The sequence below is a fragment of the Mytilus edulis genome, chromosome 10 (assembly GCF_963676685.1).
Source record: "Mytilus edulis chromosome 10, xbMytEdul2.2, whole genome shotgun sequence".
NCBI classification, from domain to species: domain Eukaryota; kingdom Metazoa; phylum Mollusca; class Bivalvia; order Mytilida; family Mytilidae; genus Mytilus; species Mytilus edulis.
The window spans coordinates 77,671,822-77,695,731 of NC_092353.1; the positions used below are offsets into that span (position 1 = coordinate 77,671,822).

The 23,910-nt window shown below is 30.7% G+C and overlaps 1 protein-coding gene across 1 annotated transcript; it reads right to left on the reverse strand.

The window, feature by feature from the left end:
* Positions 1–15,096: 15,096 nt before the first annotated feature.
* On the reverse strand, positions 15,097–23,451 carry LOC139491918 (E3 ubiquitin-protein ligase RNF213-like). Its single transcript, XM_071279848.1, has 8 exons — positions 23,367–23,451; positions 22,745–22,937; positions 22,125–22,340; positions 21,124–21,195; positions 20,365–20,562; positions 18,330–18,410; positions 17,404–17,597; positions 15,097–15,351 (listed from the first exon to the last, which is right to left on the reverse strand). Exons 3-8 carry the CDS (start codon positions 22,182–22,184, stop codon positions 15,159–15,161), a joined length of 798 nt encoding a protein of 265 aa, XP_071135949.1. The 5' UTR covers positions 22,185–22,340; positions 22,745–22,937; positions 23,367–23,451; the 3' UTR covers positions 15,097–15,158.
* Positions 23,452–23,910: the final 459 nt, after the last annotated feature.

Consider the following 23,910-nt stretch of genomic DNA (forward strand, 5'->3'; position numbering starts at 1 on the left):
ACGAACCCCACTAAAAACTAGGGGGGTCTCAGGTGCTCCGGAATAGTAGGCAGAAATTGCTCCACATGTAGCACCCGTCGTGTTGCTTATGTTATAACAACTCCGGTAAATAGTATAATTCGGTAGGTCACATTCATAACAGGGAAGGGGATTGTAGTTACGACGTAAGGAACATATCCGATATCATTTGTGAAACGGTTATTCCATAACATGATCAGGTGATGGCGTGTCCGTAAAATTTACTACGAAGAGATGATTTCAACTTTACCATTAGGAACTCTTGATTTAATATAAATCTTTCACAAGTTTTTAAAAATTCATCGAAAAACATACATTTATTTTGGAATACATGTACATGTATACTATTTACGTATTGTGACAGGTCTTTTGGACAAATAGCAATGATTATTATACCTCAGTATGTTTATTTCTATACACATAGAAAAAAGTATTGCAATACTTCTATCGAAAACAATGTAAAATGATATGATTGTAGAATATGTATAATTGGGTTTTACCAAATACTTTCAATCCGTTTATGGTTAAAATAAAGTCAACAGTAGTATACCGCTGTTGGGAAATTCATAAATTGGTAGAGAAAAAAACAAATCTGGCTTACAAACTAAAACTGAGGAAAACGAATCAAATATAAGAGAACTATAACACAACAGAAACACAACATTAAAATGTAACACACAAGAAACAAACTATACTATAACAATGGCCATTTTCCTGACTTTTTAGGGCATTTTAAGAACAAAATAGTTGGTTGAACCTAGTTTTGTGGCAGGCCAAACTTCCCGCTTTAACAACAATGTTAATTATAACATTAAAATGACAACATTACATGACTGGACTACAATACAAATTAATGGAAGAAAATAGGTGACAGAGAAACTGAAGAAGAATAGCCAACAAAAGGTACCAGGTTAAAAATTTTAATACGCCAGACGTGCATTTCATCTATACAAGACTAACCGGCGACGCTCAGATGAAAAAAGTTTGCAAGCCAAAACAAGTACAAGGCTGAATAACACCGAGGTCTAAAAAGTTGTGACAATTACGGCCAGGGTTATCCGCCTGGGACAAGAACATTCTTATTACTTAGAACAATTCCCACTTTTGCAAACAGTAAATTTTATAAAATGACTGTATAATAGATATACTTGATAAAAATGAAGTGGTGACTAGCTACAGAATAAAAATGGATACAAAAAAAAAAAAAGCCGTGTTAGCCAAAGCAATGCAACGCACACAGTGACGTCATATATGAATTTCTAAAACGAGTTCCCAAAATTAAGAAAGATTTTGGATGGCATTCAAGGTTATATTCAAATGACTTGTATATCATAAATTAGTTACAGTGAACATTATAATGCTGATCAAAATCAAATTGTGGTAGTAATTAGATAATTTATTGTATTATCTAGCTATGCGGGCGCTTCTTCTGAATCAAACTGTAAACTAAATGTATCGTTAAAATTTCGTTGATCCAAACTAAAATCTAATGAATGAACTGGATGCTTATTCATCTTTATCATAACATACGAATACAACAGAAAAAAAATAAGAAAAAAATTCTCTCTCAGCAAAACAGTCACAATCGGGAATAAAAAGATCAAACGACGTTATGACAAACCACAATCTAAGACGTGGTAAAAATGTCTAAGCTAGTTTGGACAAAGATATCAACCAATTCGTGATAGTGTTCGTTAAATTTACGGAGTGTCACTCTTAATCTGTCCTCTTCATAACTTTGTTCGAGCAGTTTATGCTTTAGGAGCAGACTTCTTTATATGAAGTCCGTATAGTGTGAACATGCACGAGAATAACGTATCAATTGAAATATGTAAACACCATACGAAGGGGCAGAGGGTATGTTACTGTTGAAAATGGGATATTGATAATTGGGAAGTTGAAATCGTCCCGTTTAATCATAGATTTTCGTGTGAAGTCGTCCATTTGTGTCAATATTGAGGAGGTATGCAGCAGTACTTCTAGTATCAGTAGTATCCCTAATTTCAATTTCACTGGAATATATTATATGCAAGTATTGGCTTAAATATTGGTTAAACCGATGATAGGACACCATCAATATATCGGAAAGTAAAATTAAAGAATTTAGCAAGGTGCTTTTTCTATATATATGTCTTTTAGAAGGTTTTGAATTAATTCTGCTTTATACAAGTTCAACAAAAATCGTCTAATAGGGGTTCACAATTAGTCCCTATTGAAATACCGACTGTCTGTTGAAATATGAATCCTTCAAACTCAACAAATATATTGTCTTTCAAAAAGTCCATCATTTTCATAATATCATCTTCAGTATATTTTCCGGAAGATTCAGAGTGATTATAATTGATTTTTTGTTATTAACTTACATTTCAGGCAAACTAAAGACTAGAGAGATGCATCATTAGAGCTGTACTGAAAAAGTTAATCCAGCTATGTCTTGTCTTGTATACCAACATTTTATAAAAGTAATTTTACATCTAAAACAGAAAATATGTGTAAAACATGGCATTTCAAAATAATTCTGAATGAGTTTAAAAAGATGTTTATTTTCTTTCAGACGATATATGTACAAGTTTAGAAAATTAGTTTATTTGGTATATACAAACACGTAATGACTGTGTTGTTCGGTATAATAACACCTAATGACTGGTTGTACGGGTAATAGCAAGTTTGTTATCGGCTTTGCCTCGAGCAACAGTTGGTATCACAGGGACATCAAATTTGCTATTACCATCACACCCAGTCAATAAGTGTATAATATCAACTGCTCGGTTTCATGTAGTGTAACATTTTCTAGTGGCGTTTGTTTTGAATAAAGTACCCTTTGTAATTTGGAAATATAGTATGCTTGATAGATAGTCATATGACTTGCTCTTATACATTCAATTTGACAAAAACAATAATTTATACTTGTCGTATAATATAACTTGTAATCGACTTTTTTAGCTAAAATTTGATATATTTTTTTTTTATCGAAATGCCTTTCTTTGATCTGTAAAACATAGAAATTTGTCTTTTGCATTTCCGATGCAATTTTAGAGCAGGTTATTTGGGCATTTGTAAATGCCATTCTTCAAAATCTCTCATTAATATGCTTTGATAACAACAACAACAACAAAAGGAATTATATCTTATAATCTACTTATTTCTCAATCATATACTAACTGTTGAACAAAGAATGTGAACTACGGAAACGTTTTTCCCCGTTTCTCCATCATTGTGTTGTAGTACCTTTTACATATATGTGAATGAGGCGGTAACAAAAAATTTACATAATACATGTATGTTCGATGAATTAAAATGGAAATATTGTTAAAATTTCGTTAAAATAATGTTTGAAAAGCGAACATGCCAACTAGTAAAGAAAAAAATAATTCCGAACCCTCAGATTTTTATGATTTACCTCGTGTAAATCATTTCTTGTACATACGAATCTTATCAATACCCGCGATAGAACGATATATTAGAACTTGAGAGAGAACAGGTCAACATTTTTCATCATCTGCATATATGCGTACAGAAACGATCTCTGAACGTCAAGTAACCTCAAAATAATCTTGTGTTGTGTTTTATAAATTTAATTATTTTATTTTCCAATTGTTAAATATCATATACATCAGTGTGCATATTTTCAAGAGAATATGTTTATTGTTCATGTCTTTGGATGAATGAAAACACGCAGAAAAAAAACCCTGATGTTTAAAATTAACAAGTACACAATCATTTAATGTATGAAACATTGAAAAACTCTACATAAAACCGGGTTTGAAACTTTAAAATGGAAATGCAACCACCTTAAATTCATTTTACCTTTTCACAAAAAATTAAGACAAATGTAAGTTTAAAGGTACTTTCAAAATAAAATGGAGAAATTACTCACTCTTAACTAGCCTGCAAGTTAAGACACTAACATTTTATGATGACAAATAAATCCAATCTAAAGTAAAAAAAAAAAATCAACAAAAGCTTATTAAAGCAAAAATGGATCTGACTAACCTTTTGGTTTATGGAAAGCATAAACTCAATAAAACGTTATAGTTATATGACATTGCATGCTCACAAATGGCACTCGTAGTTGATTTATTTTATTGGTCACTGTACCCAATGAAAAAAGAAAATAAACATCTGCGCCATGAGACGCCTGTCGTCCTGTGTGTTAAGTATTATGCAATAATCATAAATACTTTCTGAGCTACGGCGCGACATGTGAAAACCCTTCCATTTTTTTACAATCTCAATAACTCTAAAATAACATTTTAAATCTTCACCAAAAAGTATTCAGATCTTTAGATTAATATAACCAAGAAGTGTGTAAAGTTTTAAACAATAATCATCAATCGTTTTTGAGATACTGCGCGACCTGTGAAAAACCCCTTTTTACCAAAAATTTAGAATTTAAAAATAGAATATCGAATCATCACAAAGTAGTATACAGATCATAAGATATATAACTTAGAATGTGTAAAGCAATAACCATAGATCGTTTTTTGAGATAGGGCGCGACATGTCAAAAAAACAGAGAGAAAAAAGTATGAAAACTTTTTGAGTTACTTAACTTTGTAACTGTTTTAGTTACACAGTCAAGTAACTCAAAAAAAATTCATACTTTTTTCTCTAAAAAGTATACAGATCGTTTGACCATCATAAGAAACAACTATGTTGAGTTTCAAGAAATTTGGTGTGTCGTTCTCTTGTAACGGTGCAACATGGTTACGCCGGACAGACAGACGGACAGACGGACGACGGACATTTGTATACAATAATACTTCTCTTCATAATTTTGACGGGCGTATAGAAATAATAATAAAAAAATTAAATGATAATAACTGATGATTTTTTACAACAGTGTTAAATGGCATATGAAGTTGCGCTGTTCGACTTTCGAAATTTTCATAATCGCTGCCGTTCATCTGACGATGGGGAGATTGGGGCAGAGGGTGTCATCCGTTATAGCAATTATAGATCTAGTTGTTACCAATTTGCTATTAACAGGTTATATTCAGAATGTGTTTTATATAATACAACATTAGTAAAGGAGGGTAAATAGAACTCAATGAAATACCATACAAACACAAATAAACAACAAAAATACAATAAATATAAAATGTTAATGGACAATAAGTCGCAAATTGTAAAAGTAACACAGGTGCAGATGATGAATATTCAAGCAGTTCGTAAAAATAATAGTGCTTTTAAAACAAAGCAAAACTAAATCTAACGTAGCCCAGGTGTTTTGTTTCAGTAAGCAGTACTCTCCTGTTTAAATATATTCATGATAAAACATTGCAAAATCTGTTTCACATGCCGTATCGACCTCGGGCTGATATTAGTCTTTCGGGATGACAGATCATATGATACAAATTTGCCATGTGTTATTCTCTATGTATTGCTTATTTTGTATACGTTTTGTAGTTGATTTTAATAATTGTTATAGTTTTCAAAGTGCGAAGCAAATTGGCTTTCACATGTACTGTGTAATCGCTTTATTAAAAGCCACCTTCCAAGGACATATGATATATTATATAGCAACAACTACAAAAAAAATAATGAGTACTTACTAACGTCACTTACCTTTTGGTTACTATTTCTCTTTATGTATCCTTTAGCAATGAAACTACATTAACATACCATCAAGCAAGTCAAGTCTTGATTTTTCAACTGACCTATCTAACCGTGGGTACAAGACTAATGTCTAACGTATAAGAATGACGCTTTGTGTTTGTTAGTACAATTTAAAGACTGAACTAATGAACGATATCATTTCTTTTGTTATTCAAACATACTTTAATACTTTCAATTAGTGATGCATTGTTATAGATAACACTTTGCTTTTTGTGTTGCATTGTTCTTTTCGAATTATAAACCTGTTAAAGGTCAATAACGTTAAACTTTAATTATAGAAATATATTTTAAGACGTTAATTATTTATTCAAAAAGTTTTTAAATTAATTTGCAACGGAATTCCAGTTAAGGAATTTTAGTTTATAGTGAAACATAACATTTGACAAAATATTGTGTCATTTTGAGTGACTTTTGAGGATTTATGGACATTTGAAGTGCAGGCTATAATCAAATTTGTGAAAAATTTGTTTTTCAATAGAAATATAAACAAAAATGAAAGTCAAAATAAGATTCAAATTGTGTTTAATTTTAGTTTAAAATCTAAAATTTAAGGCAAAACAAAAATATTTGACATGTAATACTAGGAACAATTCAATAAAAAAAATTAAAATGTCCGTTTTCATCTAGATTTCAAGCAAATTTGGCACCAAAATAGAAATACCCTGTATTTACTGTATTTGCCCTATATTGTCATTTTTCAACCACGAAATAGATGTACTTAATACTTTGTCAAGAACCCAACATCAGCTGAAATCTCAACCACTCCTTTCATATTTTTTTTTGGATTTTGCATGGTTTTCTGGTTAACACCCATTTAATTGAACAAATTGCATATTAAGTACAGTTCCATACATTTTGTTTCTCGAAAATTCAAATATGAAATAGTGTGGTGCAATAATTGATTAAATATTTGTATTATCTGCCCACAAACAATTGAATGTGATACAAAACGACGACTTTAAGAAGGACAAATACTGATAACGGACCTATTTGTTGACATTATAAGGTCCTTTTTGGTTCATTATATCTCACATTTCCTCAAAGTTTTAGGCAAATAAATCTTAATTTTGGGTTTTATCAATCGTTAATGCAAGAACATTTGATTATAATTTAGCAATTGAAGTATTTGAGTTGCATTTACTATCCACATGCAATTTTAATAACCCAACGACGGATTCAATAAGTCCTTACGCAAAACTTAAATTAATGCTGCGCTCCAGAGAGGGACATTAAAGCCCTACCTTTAGTAAATACTTTGTTGTTACTGCTTCAAAACTAACTTCTACTGATAATTGTATATGTATTAGATATTGTTTAGGAAAATGTTTTCTATTATAGAAATAAAAGAAACGCTCACTAAAAAACTTAATATGACTTGCCCTGTCTACCTATGGTTATGTTAGGTCCTATTTTTAGGCAACTTTGTTAGATTCAGTTAAACAATCTTGAAATTATTGTGTTTCCACTAAAAAATAAATTAAAAGTTGTGAAGACCTATTCCTTTTTCAGAACAAAGAAATTATGGCATGAGTAAATGTTAATCCTGTCCAGTACTTAAGACAACATGTTACATAACATTTCATTGCATATAAGATAATACCCACCCCTTGAAGTTAACAAATCAATTTTGTTTCTGTGTACAAGCCTTAGTGACCATGTTCCCTCAAGTTTCAATACCTTTCTGTTGAAACGCCAAATTAAACGATAGTCAGGCTGAGTTGCAATGGTGGTTACACTGACATGCGATGGTTTACAAAAACCATATTTGTATATCTATTCATGTTGATAAAGAGGTTAGTAAATGTTTTAGGAAGTCTATCAGGTTTTTAAGTTGATAAAGCGCTTATAAACTTTTAATTCTACTTATCAATGTCATGAGTTGAAAACACCAGAAGAGAGTAAGTTATACATATCTATAAAGATATTGGAACCTTCAATCAAATGTACAAATGATTAAAAGGTTCCATTTATAAAAAAGAAGAAATGCCAAGGCAAAAGACAAATGTATGAAAAAACATCAGTAATCTATTGTGCTGAGCTTTGAAAATGAATTTGATTTAGCTGCACATTTTTCGATTCTGTTTCCATTTTAATTATTTCAACTTTATAACAATAGACAAAAAAAATTCAGGTACTCATTCGACATTCAAGAACAAATCGGATTGTCATTAATTCAATAATTTGAATTCTAATTTTCGATCTGGATTCCGTGAATGACATGAAGTCATGGGTTAATAGGTCTATAAATTGACAGTGAATAGTTCGGATTGTGCAACAGCTGCACACACCATATGTTCTTTCCCAACATTATTGTTAGTACATACTGCTTAACACACTTTTTTTATCAAAAGAAACCTCAGTTTCCTCAAAGAGGAATTCCGCCATTTCAAACATGTTTGTATCAACGGAATCATGATTTCCAAACTATGTTTCAACACAAACCAATTTAAAAAATTCAAAGAGATTTCTGTGCCATGTACAAAATAGTTCAACTGTAAGATCAGGTACATCTGGTCTTTCATAACTTAGTAACCATTCTCCTTTGAAAAGAAATTAAGTACAACATTTCTTTCGGGTGTATTTATTTTAAGTTACACTTGTATAACAAGAACAGTGTGCGTGTTTTAACAGATTTGTCAAATAAACAGATCGGCATCTTATTTAATATTATGTTATGTTGAAATAGCTAATCCACACTAGCTTTCCCTTTACCGGATGCCGACTGAAATTTCTCGATTAATTACGAAATGCACTATCGTTTTGAAAGCTTTCCTGTTTTTGGTTTGAAAACATGGAATACCTCGCTTTTATAATTCAAGAAGAATGGACACTAATAAATTTTTTGTCTGGTCTTCATTAATCATGATTGAATTTATATTTATTAAAAGATACCCGCGAAATTGCAGTTCAATTAGGCAAGTATTGAAACAGAAAGTTGGGACACATTGAGGATTTTGACATGACAGTTAATGCATTTAATTATAAAAGGGAGCTTTCTAGCATTATGTCCAATTATTATGCAAAGTTTCGTGTACGTGTAAACAGACGACATATTTTACGTGCAGTACGTCCACTGAGTATGAACGAAAAGATACAATGATTTAAAAAGAATTCAATTGGTATCTTTACCTCATCAACAAAAAGATTATCTTGGAATATATTTCTTATTGACAATTGAATTAACTCTGTTGACTTACCACCGTCACGAGTTTAAAGCACATAGCTGTATATGTTGATTCTTGTTTTGGTATCCGGTAGCTACACCGCCATTGTCTTATTTGTACATAATTGAAAGTATGAAAGAATCATTCGAGCATTACTTTGTTCTTCTTATTAACATTTTAATATGTTACGGTGTTTTTTTAAACAATTTAAAAAGAATTTTTTACTAAATTTATCCATGACATTGGAATTCGGTGTTTAAGTAAAGAGATTTTTTTTCAATATATATGCATATAAGTGCATGTCTATTATTGAAATGTAATTTGTTTCTCGTGTGTTTTACTATATGATAATTAAGCGAAATACATATAAAGATTTAAAGTGAACAATTATAATGTCGTGACGAGGGTAATAAGAAGCATTCGGTTTCCTTTACCAAAGAACGAAATATTTAAAAACATATATTACAGTGGTACATTGTACAAAGAATTAAATTATTAACTTTGATTTTACAAACACCTGGGAATGGAATTCTTTAGATGTTTTCAACAAATTAATTCTGAATATTGGGTCTGCAATGCTCTTCAACTCTGTATTTTATTTAACCGTTATACCTGTTGTCACTGGTGAGTTCTTTTGGATCCTGGTTTCTGTTTAAAAAGAATACAGCTGACATTTTCATCAATAACATTGATCAAACTGAAAAATGTATTTGAGTTACTACATGCACATGCGAAAATATACAACAGAATTAACAAATGAGTAGAGACATATTTTTTTAAAGATCGTAATAATATTTTAATAAAAAACAATTGGAATCAAAACCGTGTATTTCACCGTATAGCATAGAGAGAACATATCACGATTTAAAATATTTAGTCTGTTTGTAAGAAAGGAACATGACATTTAAACATATGGGTACATGCAAATTGTATCTCATCTTGTGTATTAGAAATTAAAATTACACATTGCTACATGCAAGTTAAATTAATTGTTTAATATTATTTAAATCAACATATCTCAATGGTCTATATTAGAACTTTATAATCTAGTAAATTAAGACATCTTAACAATAAATAAACCAAATTTAAAGGAAATGGACAAAATCTAAAAGAAGGGGATATTGGAAGGGGGTGACGATAAGTGGGTAAATATATATATTGTGTATTGATCATGCTGAAGGGAAGTCTGATTTCAATGATTTTGAGTAGTATTTAGAATTACATAGTGTATCATTTTACAGTATTGTCATCTATATTTATGGCACTGAATACTGTTATATTTTTTGAAAGTGAAAAAGCTTAGTACAACGCGATTTCACAAAAAAATGAATTACGTTATTACAAACAGAGAAATATGGATGAAGAGAGCAGCTGAGTTTAAAGTGAAATGTAATTTTGTAAACTAACATATTGTTCTTGTTTTAAAAAGATTAAGCAATAAAAGCATTTTAAGAGGTAGATTTCTGTATTCAAATTTTATTTTTTATCTCCAAAAGGGTTACGTGATAGACAAAATTTTGAAACCAAGTATCTACAAATATTTAATTATTGTTCTGGTTGTATGATATTGACAAAATTGCATTTAAAAAAAAATATTACATGTTGACTGTTGCACCACAATGTTGGACATTTTTATCTATTATTTCTCAGTTATGTAATCTTGCACTCGCAGTTATTTAAATTATTTATATGGAATAAGGCATTTCATTTTATTTGGTAGATACTTTTAAAAAATGTTTTTTTTTTTTTTTTAATGATAAAGGAAACATTGAACCGGATAATTTTCCTTTATCATTTCAAATGTGTTAGAAGGGTAATGGTTATTGCTCTTCAAAAACACTTCTCAACCAAATCTAATTATTTTGTATCGATTCAAATCAATAACAAAAGAAATAAATTTAAATCGATCGATCTGTTAAACACTATAGAATTAACTTTAATGACTTATCAACGTCAATAGTTGAAACAATTTAACTGTATATTTAAATGTTTCTATTAGTATTCATAGCTACATCTACAAATGTTTGATTTTAGTAACAGCACAACTTTTTTTCCCAACAATAATGTGTAAATTGTACACGGATACCCCCACTCGCATAACTAATTGCCATGTTCATTGGATCAAAACTCTAACTACGCATTAAAAGTAGACAAATCATATCATAAGGAACACGTGTACTAAGTTCCAAGTTGATTGGACTTCACTTACATTCAAAACTACCTTGACTTAAAACTTTAACCTGAAGCGGAACAGATAGACAAAGGGATGGACAGATGTACGAGTGCACACATAGAAAAATAATGCCACTAGGTGGGGAATGAAAAGTTAATCTACCTGTTGTAACTACATAGGTACAAGAATGATGTATTATTTATTCTTGTAACTTCTTTTGTTATTTATAGAAAATTTTTGTCATTCAAGATACTTCAACTGTATGAATATCTGTACTTTTAACAAAAAATGAATGTTTTGTATTGTCCCCCTAATTATAACCCGGTTAAATGTTTTTAATATACAGATTTTATTCTTAAGATATATTTCACTATATAGATATTATAAACCTAAGAATTTATTATTTCTATGAACACAAGTGTTTTAATTCATATTTAGGGGGAAAATATGTTTAGCCAGGTTAATAATAAATTCATGTTATAAACAAAATGTGTTATGTTTCTCTTGGTTTGTAATGAAAGATAAGTAATTATTTTAACTAATATACTGATTTTAGTTGGACAATTAAATTGTTGTGACGGGAGTCATACAAGTATTTGATTAGATTGAACAATGAACCATCTTAAAAGAGGGACGAACGATACCAAAGGGACAGTCAAACTCATAAATCGAAAATAAACTGACAACGCCATGGCTAAAAATGAAAAAAGACAAACAGACAAACAGACAAGCAATAGTACAGAAGACACAACATAGAAAACTAAAGATTAAGCATCACGAACCCCACAAAAAACTAGGGGTGATCTCAGGTGCTCCGGAAGGGTAAGCAGATCCTGCTCCACATGTGGCACCCGTCGTGTTGCTTATGTGATAACAAATCCGTTAAATAGTCTAATTCGGTAGTTCACATTCATAAAAGGGAAGGGGATTGTAGTTATCCGATATCATTTGTGAAACGGTTGTTCCATAACGGTCAACCAACTCATGATGGCGTCCGTAAAATTTACGAAGGGATGATTTCAACTTCAACATTTATAACTCTTGGTTTAATAGCTTCCTTGTCAGCAGCAACCCTCTATCAAGAAAATAATTATGATAGGAAATGAAAGCACGGGAATATCGTATCAATTGGGAGATATATACCCCGTATGCAGGTGCTGCTGGAATAATGCTACTTAAAAATGGAAAGTTCGAAAATTCTGTCAATTGGAAAGTTGAAATCGTTTTTTCATTACGATTGAATACGTTCAAGATGATAGAACATCAAACCGAACGTTAAATAGGAGAAATTACAAGCTAAAAGGTGAAGTAAAAGTGTTTTAAAAAATTTAATGTCCACATTATTCCATGTTCGTTAACATTGATTTTTTTTAATTTAAACCGTTAAAAACAAGTTTTATTGTAAACATTTATCATACTGGATATCTTTTTCAAGAATATTTAACTTAAAACCGGAAAAAACCTCAAAATTATCTTTTCTTAATATGCAGCAAGTGCAAAAGTTTCAATTATACGAAACAATAACAAAAATAAAATAAATAAACACAAAATAAATATAGATTAAAATAAATTATTATCATTTTCCTTGAAATTTACATGTAAGTGAAAAAAGAGATTTTACAATTAAGAATTAGCCCCAAAAAAACCACAAAAGATCTTTTTTTTATAATTGGAGGAAAAGATATGATAAAAATTAATTAGAAAAAAAGTTCAATAAACCGTTGTATGTAAATGACGGGCTTGTATTCAGTTAGGAAAATGGTATGTTTTTCTTGGCATGATTCAAGTCCATATTTTCAATAATTCATACCACCTATATTTTCTTAAATATTAGTTAAAAATAAAATAATCGTAACGTATACATGGTCTTTCTCTAACTTTCCTGCAATCATTTATCAAATGGAATTTTTCTGTGTGCTTGTTCTAATGTCTATGATACTACAATAGTCATCAATTATACTATTCATATGCACACGAGTTCGCATTAAAGTTTTGGTGTCAAAACTTGATATTTTTTGGCTAACATAATAAGGGTACCTTTGATAATTAATTAACCTTTCAGAACAAAAGTATATCAATATAAAAATGAGGTTCATAAATAAAGTCAACATTAGTATACCGCTGTTCAAAACTCATAAATCCAGGGACAAAAAACAAAATCGGGGTAACAAACTAAAACCGAGGGAAACGCATTAAATATAAGAGGAGAACAACGACATAACACCGAAACGTAACACACACAGAAACGGACCAAGCATCAGACAAAACACCACGAGAATAACAAATATAACATGAAAACCAAATACATGAATTAGGGATAGACAAGTACCGTGCCACGTCTGATCTCAATATCTCAAAAATAAGAGAAAACACAAATGACTCAACGTTAAAATGCAACACACACAGAAACGAACAATAATATAACAATGGCCATCTTCCTGACTTGGTACAGGACACTTTTAAAGGGGAATAAAAGTGGTGGGTTGGACCTGGTTTTGTGGCATGCCAAACCTCGCACTTTAATGGCAAAGTTAAATATAACATTGAAATGACAACATAATATAACAGGACTACAATACAAATAAATAGGAGAACATATAAGACAAAGAAAAACATGATTAATAGATAACAAAAAGCATCAGGTTTAAAATTCAATACGCCAAAAACGCGCCTTCATGACAGAGCCACCGATAAAAAAAATCTAACTACTAAAAAAAAAAAAAACTATTGTGGGTCCTTAATGCTATTCAACTTTGTGCTTGTTTGGCTTTATAACTATTTTTAAATAAGCGTCTCTGATGAGTCTTATTAATACGAAACACGCGTTTGGCGTATTAAATTATAATTAAGTACCTTTGATAATAAGTTAACCTTTCAGAACAAAAATATATAAATATAAAAATGAGTTTCATGACAGAGCCACCTATAGAAAAAATACCTGACTACTAAAAACCCAATCAGAAACCATATACAATATATATTTATATACCATTTACCAAAAAGACAAAAAAAAAAAGAACCACAAATAACCCCACTAACACACATTTGCAAGATGTACAAGGAACCACAATGAAATTTTGATTAATTAAAACAGTAGCTTTTATCAATTTAGATACAAAAGAGATCATCTGACAAGCTAATATGATAGTGTTTCTTTTAAATTATTCTCTTATTGAATATCTAGTATGAACAATTTTCTGATGATGCCTGTTTTTCCCAACACATGAAGATGAAAAGTCTTTCCATCTTCCGTACTTTTCAAACTATTTGATTAACAAGACATATACTTATTTCATATTTGTTAAATAAGCAAATACAATTGATATTCTTGGAAAATATATAGCATATATCATAAATACTTTAAAAAACCAATTACAAAATGTTAGCAAAAGTGTTTATATCAAACATGAAACTACAGTTACCTGTAATTGTACTTGTATGGTTTTATGAGAATAAACTATCTATCTATCTATCTATAACTGTGAACCTTATAGGAAATGTTGTGTAGGTTATTACTAAATTTTCTGGTCAGCTTTTAATTTTCGCCCTAAGCAAACACATAGTTAAACACAATATTACAATCAATAGAAATTTACCTAAAGAAACAAACCAGCCCTAAGTTACATTTTCATTGATGGTTCATATTTTACAAAATCACTTATTAACGGTCATTTACTTTAGGGTGAAACAATTCTAGTTCACTATCAATGTATGTTATTTATAATACAAAATCTCACAATTTGTCTAAAATGAAGGCAGCAGAAATACATTTGTATACAGCAATAGTCATATATCGTTAATGGGAAAACAGATCGGGATCACACACCGAATCCGAGGGAAACAAAAGAACAAAACAATGGAACACCAGAAACACTGAACTGCTACAAAAAAAAAACGGCAACATACCAAGAAACAATATATGTGTTAATAATGCCATAGTCCTAGTTTGGACATGCCATTTTAAGAAATTTAAGACCCAATAACTACATAGTCTCACTCATATTGCAAACAATAACCTATATATATTTAGTTCTCATGGAAATGTCAAATCTGTCATGCTAAATATACACACTCACAATATTTTTTGTTAACTTCAACTTTAAAAAGAGACAATATACACATGATACAGTAACAAACACGTGACGGTAAAACTTATAAATGCATTTAACATGTTTATATATTATCTATAACATCTGATCCCTTTTGTTAGCTAATGTTTTATGAATTGTGACCCATGTTTCCACCACATGACAGCAAATCAGACGAGAATCTCCGTCCTTAGGTAAATCATTAACAAATATTTGAAGCCAATCCGGAGTCGGAGCTTCATGTTCATATGGGGGATCATACAAATAAGATTCAATTGCGTCTTTCAATCTGAAAAAAAGCAACAGAAACATAACCTGTAATTCAGTGGTTGTTGTTTAACATGTTTGTTTTTTCGTTCTTTATAATGTACATACATTTTGCCGTTGGTTTTATTGTTTGAATTGTTTTGCATTTATCATGGCGAGGCTATTCATTCCTGTTCATGTGGTGTTGGATGTGATCTTGAAGGCCGTGTGCTGGCAAAGAGTTGTTCATTTCTGTGTTATTTAGTCTATTGAAAAAAGTTGTCTCATTGGCAATCATATCACATCTTCTTTCTCTATTTTTTTACCTAAACAAAAAATACCTTGAAGTTTGCTTCCTAAAGAATCAACTTGACCTATAAATGAATTTTAATTATGTACTTGCAAGAAAATGATTTTCTAGAGTTTATAAAAAAAAACATTTTCTTATGACCTTTTTTTATATAAAAAAGCAACATCAATGCAATGATATGTTATATGAAATAATGTGTTTAATCTTATCATTAATTATGAAACAGGTGTCACTACCTCATGATCAATGAATACAAAGGATGGGCGAAAGATACCAATGCGAAAGTTAAACTCACAGATCAAAAACAAACTGACAACGCCATGGCCAAACAAGAAAAAGACAAACAAGACAAACAAAAGTTCACAAGACACAACATAGAAACTTAAGACTTAGCATCACAAACCACACCAAAAATTTGGGATGATCTGTAGGTGCCCCGGAAGGGTAAGCAGATGCTGTTCAACATGTGGCATCTGTCGTGTTGCGTATGTTATTAAAAATCCGGTAAACCGTCAAATGCGGTAGGTCACATTCGTGAAAAGAGAAGGGGATTGTAGTTACGACATAAGGAACATATCCGATATCATCTATGAAACGGGTTATTCCATAACGGTCAACCTACTCGTGATGGCGTCCGTAAAAATTTACAAATGGATGATTTCAACTTCATTATTTGGAACTCTTGGTTAAATAGCTTCCTTGTGAGCAGCAACCCTCTATCAAGGACATTACGATAGGAAATACAAGCCCGGAAATATCATATCATTTAGGAGATATATACTCCGTATGTCGGTGCTGTTGGAATATTGCTACATAGAAATGGAAAGTTGATAATTGGGAAGCTGAAATCATCTCTTTTGTCGTAAACTTTTGTTTTCAAACAACACTTATTGTTTGACTGTCCCTCTGGTATCTTTCGATACTCTTTTAGTGTCATTTTCTAGATGTAAGTCAAGATATGAGGCAGACTTAACTGTATCTGTAGTATCCTTTATTTCTAGTTCGATTGGATAGATTCGTTCAATATAGTCACCTAGGCACCAAATTTATAATTTTTCAGTGAGAGAACATCATCTTTTAGCGGAACTTAAAATTAAAGGATATTGCTAACTTCTTATCTTTCTTCGTTAGAAGTTTCTTATGAAGTCAACCTCGTTGTAACAAACAAATGGGTCGGCAAGAAGAGGGACACAATTGATTCCTGATTAAATTCAATAGTTCCATTAACCAGCTGATATTAAAAGATTTTTTTTAAAGGAACAAGAAAACTGTCAACTGCAAACACCTGAATCCCACTCATAATTTATTAAAAGGGAAGTTATTAATCAATGAATGTGAAAACGTAAACCATCTTTCCATGCTTACACTGTACTTGATACTGATTTACAGAATGCTCAAATATGTAGTTCCTGCGAATACTTTTGACAGAAATATCCCAGTTTACCACTTTCGTTAGAGTGTTAACATTTGTGCTGCTCTCAACATTTAAAAAAAAAGATCCTCATAACCTGATAATATAGTCTCTTCATCACTTCGGCTGTATTTACTGCATTCGTTTTTGATGTGTTTTGTCGTTTGATTTTGCCATGATTAGGGATTCAGTATTTTTGTGATTTTACTTTTTTCTACACTCAGGCAATTTACAGCTTACGTACAAGATATGTTTGACCTCTGCGTTGTAATTATTAAATTGTTTCTTTTTATTCATACACATTACCTTCAAACATAGAAATGTAACCGCTGTCCCTTTATTCCTGGATACTAATTTTATTAATGCATACATACCCGACCTTTGACATGTCCACATACTCCTCGTTTTTCTGCGGCATATCTATAGTCAACATAAGGCATTCAAATATTGTCTTTGACAAATAATCTAGCTGTTCTATTTTAAAGTTGTTCAAGTTTATTTTTAAAGCTGTAAGTTGTTCTCCAGACAGTTTTTGAGTAAAAGCCGACGAAATACAACAAAATGACTCCTATAATGGAGAGAAATGAATAACATAATTAAGTTTTTCCGTGGTATACATTTTATCATCATTTGAAGTCTCATTTCAATATTGCATTAGTATAAACCATTTGCAATTTTTTTTTATTGAAACAGTATTTCAATGTGTTGGCTACTAACTAAACCAGATCCCTATCATTACTTGATGGACTACTATAACTTTCAAATGTATAAATAAACATTTTTACTATCTGATTTATCTCCATATGCATTGTCTTATATTGCTACATATGTAATTTTTAACAGCTAAACAAAAAACCTTTTAGAATAATACGATAAATGAAACATGTTTTATCCGACTAAACTTAAATACTTTTTTTTTTATTTCAAATCATCTACTGACTTCGGAAGGTTTTAACTCTAAACTACAATAACTAGGTTTTCTTCAACATGAATTGCTTCTAACATAACTGTGCAAAGTATTCTAAATGCCACGTTTCAGAGATAGTTTCCGTCCCAAAATGATTCCACAGAAAAAGATTTTTCAAATTCTATTTCCTGAATAATAAATTCAATAATTTATATAAATATTTAAGATTTCCTCTTACATACACGTTGATTTCATATCTTAAACTGTTATATCTTTTTTTTTTTGCACAACTGTGATTGCTCCTTTGTAACCATTACAATTTTTAATACCAATCTGATGGAAACACTGAGTTGTATGAATGGATGAATCGATGCTGTAAATATAGATACAAACCATGTTATTCTTTTGTCGACGTTTAGTTCTCTCAAGTGTCAATGTCATCCACAAACATTGCATATATTTACATTGAAAGATCTGGAATAGGATACATATGATATAAGTAAAAAATATAATCACAAAAATACCGACTTCCGAGGAAAATTTAAACAGAAAGGCCCCAAACAAATGTCCAAAACAGTGATTGAGAAACATCAAACGAATGGATAACATTTAAGCTATTACAACTTTCACATTTCTGACTTAACACAGACATTTTCGTATGTAGATAATGCTGAATTAATGCGTAGTGGAATTAACTATTTTTGGATTCTTATAAATTCTATATATAACTTTTGGACTAGTTTAAATCTCGGTTTATTTCTTAAATTTATTCTTACATACTTTTTATTTTTTAACCCTGTATGCTATCATTCCCATGAAAAATTTTAAAATTGTTTGTACGTACATTGAACGACAAATTTATGTGGAGTCAGACACTCAAATCAATAAATGTGTTCGTAGATAGTAGATGTTTTGGTGTTCTGTTAAATTGTTCCTTTTAAAATTGTTAAACGATGATGACTGATGTACCCATATTTTGACTATTATATTTATTGTGTCTGTTTATTTAACGCATCAATGTAAAAATATCGGAAATTGATGAGACTGTCATTAAAGTGAGAGGGTTAGCGCTATAGAACCAGGTTTAATCCACCATTTTCTACATTTGAAAATGCCTGTACCAAGTCAGGAATATGACAGTTTTTGTCCATTCGTTTTTGATGCGTTTTGTTATTTGATTTTGCCATGTGATTATGGACTTTCCCAATTGATCTTCCTCTAAGTTCAGTATTTTTGTGATTTTACTTTTTAAACCCGGTTTAATAGCTATCTTAACCTCTCACTTGTATAAAAGTCGCATAAAGTTGAATAATATTAATAACGATGTGTGTATTCCTATTTTGAAATGTTTATCCATAATATCGTTATTAATATTATTCAACTTTATGCGACATTTTGCAAAGTCTGAGTAGCAGCTGCAAGCTCTTGAATACCGAATAAATTGTTAAAAATTATCCCATATGCAGGTGAAGTTAGTGCTACTTAGATAGAAGAAATTGATAATTTGAAAATTCAAATCGTGTCGTTTGTCATGTATACTGGTCCTGAAAAGATTATATATTAAAACATTTAAACTACAAACCTTATACAAACATTTGACTAGGGTATATCCGTTTTGATTTTTCCTCGGTTGTCGATATATATCACTAAGCAGTCAATGCAAAACACAACACATAGGACAAACCCTTTACTGAACAAGTGCGTCCTCTTTACAAAATGAGGGACCAGCTTATAGTACAGGTAATCTCTTGGCATATGAGTATTTGTTTTCTGTTTACTTAATATATGTCTTATTTCGTTTGTGACTTTGGACAGTAATCGTGCCTACACGATCCGTGATTAGTACCTTTAACCTTAACCTTAGACAAACGAACTTCAAAATCAAAAGGGACACTTCTTATAATATGTTAATACAGTTTACCACAGTTAGAACTATTAACAACTGTCATGTAAGAGGGAGGTTACAATCTTATGTAACATGTGTAACAAACATTTGCTGCATGAAAAAGTCTGAACCAAGTCAGGAACATGACAGTTCTTTTTTTCACTCTTTCCTCTTTTCGATAACTCTCGATTTGTCAATTTTTTTCTGAACTTTTCTGTTATTTGAATTTACCTTGTACCTTGTAGTTTTATTTTTTAACAAGTAATTAAATATAAAAAACTGTAGTATGAGTTCCAATGAGACAACTTTCCATTCAAGTCACAGCATGCAACAGTAAATCATCAGCGATCGAAGAACGGTTTTCAGCACGGTTATAACATATTTTATTATTGATGAACTACGTTTAACACGTCGTGACAAATGGACAGGGCAAAAGCAAAACACCCTCTCTACTTTGATGTGAGTTATTATATAGATATAATGTATTGTAATGTTATAGAAAAGTTATCTAACATAGGCATACATGAACTTTGTATATGTTACCTTCTGACTGACCAAGTTATCATCATCATTCAATATGTTGACCAAAGAGTCACTCAATAGACTCTCTGAGTCAGAAAAATCTGATTTCAGGAAATTTATAGCTATGTCTAATTTGTCAATACTATCACACAACTCTGAGAAAGTCTTCTGATCTAGGTCAGTCTGAATTTGTCTTAGTACTTGGACACTGATTCTTTCCTTTAAAAATACATTAAATACCCAAACATGTTATTGTTTACATAGACATACTGCTTTTGATACATGTACTTACAATCTATAAATTTTTCAAATCAAAAGTTATTGATGTTTGAATGTTCTTACCATCCATGCCCTTTTAAATAGAATAGTGCATTCTATATACATGTACATTACTTAATAATCAACATTAAACAGGCAATACAGCGTTTACTAAGAGCAAAGACTTTAAATAGATGGCTAAATATAACCATGCGAGAAAATTTCTCAACTTACAGATAAATCAATATGCACTTTTTTTGTTGAAAAATTAAATTTGGCAAAAAATATCATATAATTAATCTATCTTCTATGCACTGAGCATGTAGACTCAAAAGTTAAATGAGCAATGGTAACTAAAAATATAAGATATTTGTAAAAATAGAAACAGACATCTAATATTTACGAAGAATGAAAATAACACTATGTCAAGCTTTTCCGTCAATAAAAATACACTAAAATAATTCGAGTGAATTGTCTCTTTTATTCATTTTTTTCAAGCCAGTCTAAATCTCTGAGTCTTACTTGTTTAAATCTGTCTCTGAGTTTTAGAAAGACTGCTGCATTGGTTTCAAATCTGTACATAACTGTCTCAATCTGTATAAAATATGAACTATATAGGGAATAATAGTTTAGTAACTATGTTTTTTTTCCAAAAACTTACATGAAGTATTAATTACCCCAACAAATCGAAGCCTCTATCGAATGACCCTAGTATTCCCCGCTGAATAACCCAACAGATTGAAGCCTCCATCGAACAACCCTATTATTCCCTGGTGAATAACTCTTGTTGTATAAATGATAACAACTCCCTTAAAGAATGCAGTCACTCAACGTCAGATAAATAAAAACAAATATGGCAGCGTCCAGGTTAGAATCCCATCACGTGACGAAATGCATCTAGAACCTACCAAATCTCTTGTAACCACTTTTTTTCCGGGACATCTTTATTTTACAGCAAAAGTCTACCGTTTTTGTACATACGAGAAATGCTTAAAGAAGCACAATAGTTTTCTAACGCACATGTAAGAATTTTGACAATCTATTACAATATTTTACTTTCAGTTTTTTGATCGGTATTAAAATAAAACAGGTATGCAAAATTGAGTCCTCGAGGATTAACCCTTCCTCAGTTTGATAATATACAATTATGGCCCGTAGGAAACGTTAATATAAAAAAATTGTCAACACGAGATGGTTATTTAACTGAAGGCACAGCCCGAAGTAAAACAACTTTTAAGGGTTGACAATTTTGGAAATTCATCGCTTCTAAGGGGCCACAAGTGTTTTATTATAGCGACCAAACGGCAGAAGGGCCTTTTGAATCATTGAAAAAACGTTTACCTTCCTTTATTAAACACAGTTTGTGACTGTTATATTTTCTATATCTAATGTAGATTTTAAGGTATCAAACCAAAATATGTATTATTACCAATATTTCTATTTATAGACGTTTTAACCATATAATTTTAGCAGGTATAGTGATGAAAAAAACTCACACTGACTCTATAATAAACCCTACATACCTCCTTAAGCAGAATAACGGATTTTGTAAATAGAAATCTGTTCATTATCTGTCTCTCCATGTTTTTAAAGTTGTATTTTATTTGAGTGTCCGGAACAACTTCAAGCGAGTAGTTAGAATTAGCTAAAATAATTGGAAGTAAATCCCTGCCAGGATGATAATTTATAGGTCTGCCGCTGATAAATCTTTTACCTGGACTTTAGGGAGACTATCATATCTGAAACAATATAAAATGACTTTCAATAATAAATTATTTTAAGTTTGATATTTTAGTTCGAGTTTGTATAAACGTGCTTCTATAGTACATAATTTTCATAAATGATTAATTTGTTTTCATGAATGGTGTTTAAAATGTTTTTCTGTCAGTCATTGTGAGTAGGAAAATTGGATTTGTTTTTAATACTATTGTATTCAATCTACATTACATTGATTACTTATCTTCTCGATAAAAAAAACCATTGTAAATTTAATGTGAAATTTTTTACTAGGAGCTTTGATACATTTAATCTTAAATAATGTTTAATGTATGAACATAATTAAAAATCGAACATCCGCCCGCCACATGAATCGCCTAACGTATCTGTATAAATGATGTAAATAATTTATATTCATGTATCGTACTTAGTAGTCCTCTGTTGGCAGTATTTCTCTAAGAATAAATTTTGTTTCTCCAATAAAAAGAATAGCAAGGCATACGAACACAGTCCAGTGTCTCTTTTAGATGGTAAAACATAAGCTATTGATGTACTCTCATCAATTCTTTTGCGACAGTTCTCTTTAGACAGAAAAACAAAGTTACCATTTACTGGGAATCCTGAAGATAAAAAAGAAAATAACATAGAAATCCTGTTAAATAGTTGGAACACACAATGTTTACCTTTTATTTCTAATTGCCAAACACATACCTTAGGGCAATATCCTTATACGGCATATTCAAGTTGATTATGAAAACATCTTTAGTTGTTCATTTGAAAAAAAAGTCATATTTGGATCCAAATTCATTATGTTTGCTATACATGTAGGTCACATGTAGGTTACTTCAATAACAAGCCACTTGCCTTTTCTTCAGGCATGTTAAGATATATAAAAGCCTAATTTTGCTGTAACGCACTTATGTTGTGTCCATATTTTTTAACTCAATTTGATCTTTTCTGCTTTTGTTGTTGATTGTTATCTTATCGATACGTTTTTTTGTAATAAATGAGTTCAAAATGTGTATTTTAATATCAATGAGTTAACATACCATATCCTTCCATATACTGTTGGATATTCTCCCAAGCTTTTTTGAAATCATTCCAACAAGACATAATTTCAGATGATCTCGTATCTAAATAATATACAAAAGCACATAAATGTTGTATGTAGACTCATCTCGATGCAAGAAATGCATGTTTTTTTCTACTTGCGCTCATGTACAAAGTATGCGCCTTGGCTTTTTTGTATACACTTTTAAATTTAAACCCTAATTTTTTATGCCTAAAGTACAGGGAAAAGGGTAAGTGGGTTTAAATTACATGTGAGTAAAAGTTTGCGTAATCATTTTAGGTTACATGTAGTAGTAAGGTTGTCCAGTTGATTAAAGTAAAACATTAGTCAGCTTGAAATAGTTCAACTGAATTCTAGACCTCTCCTTAGATAATATAGTCTATATTTTGAACAAGAGCTTTTATACCTTTCTTTAGTTTGATATAGTTTGTCGGAAAAGTAATACCATACACTGTTAAAATAATAAAAAGACAGAGTAGAATGATGCATTTTTTTGAAAATTGCATTTATTGTCAAAAACC

Bases quoted from the DNA above. Each gene is read 5' to 3' on its own strand.
- LOC139491918 (XM_071279848.1), bottom strand. From the start codon at position 22,184: ATGGAGAGACAGATAATGAACAGATTTCTATTTACAAAATCCGTTATT. The intron at 20,563-21,123 runs GTAAGACTCAGA...GTATTTTTAAAG, and splicing joins TCAGAGACAGATTTAAACAA to GAAAGAATCAGTGTCCAAGT. The intron at 17,598-18,329 runs GTTTGTATCTAT...TCTCCATTATAG, and splicing joins GTCGACAAAAGAATAACATG to GAGTCATTTTGTTGTATTTC.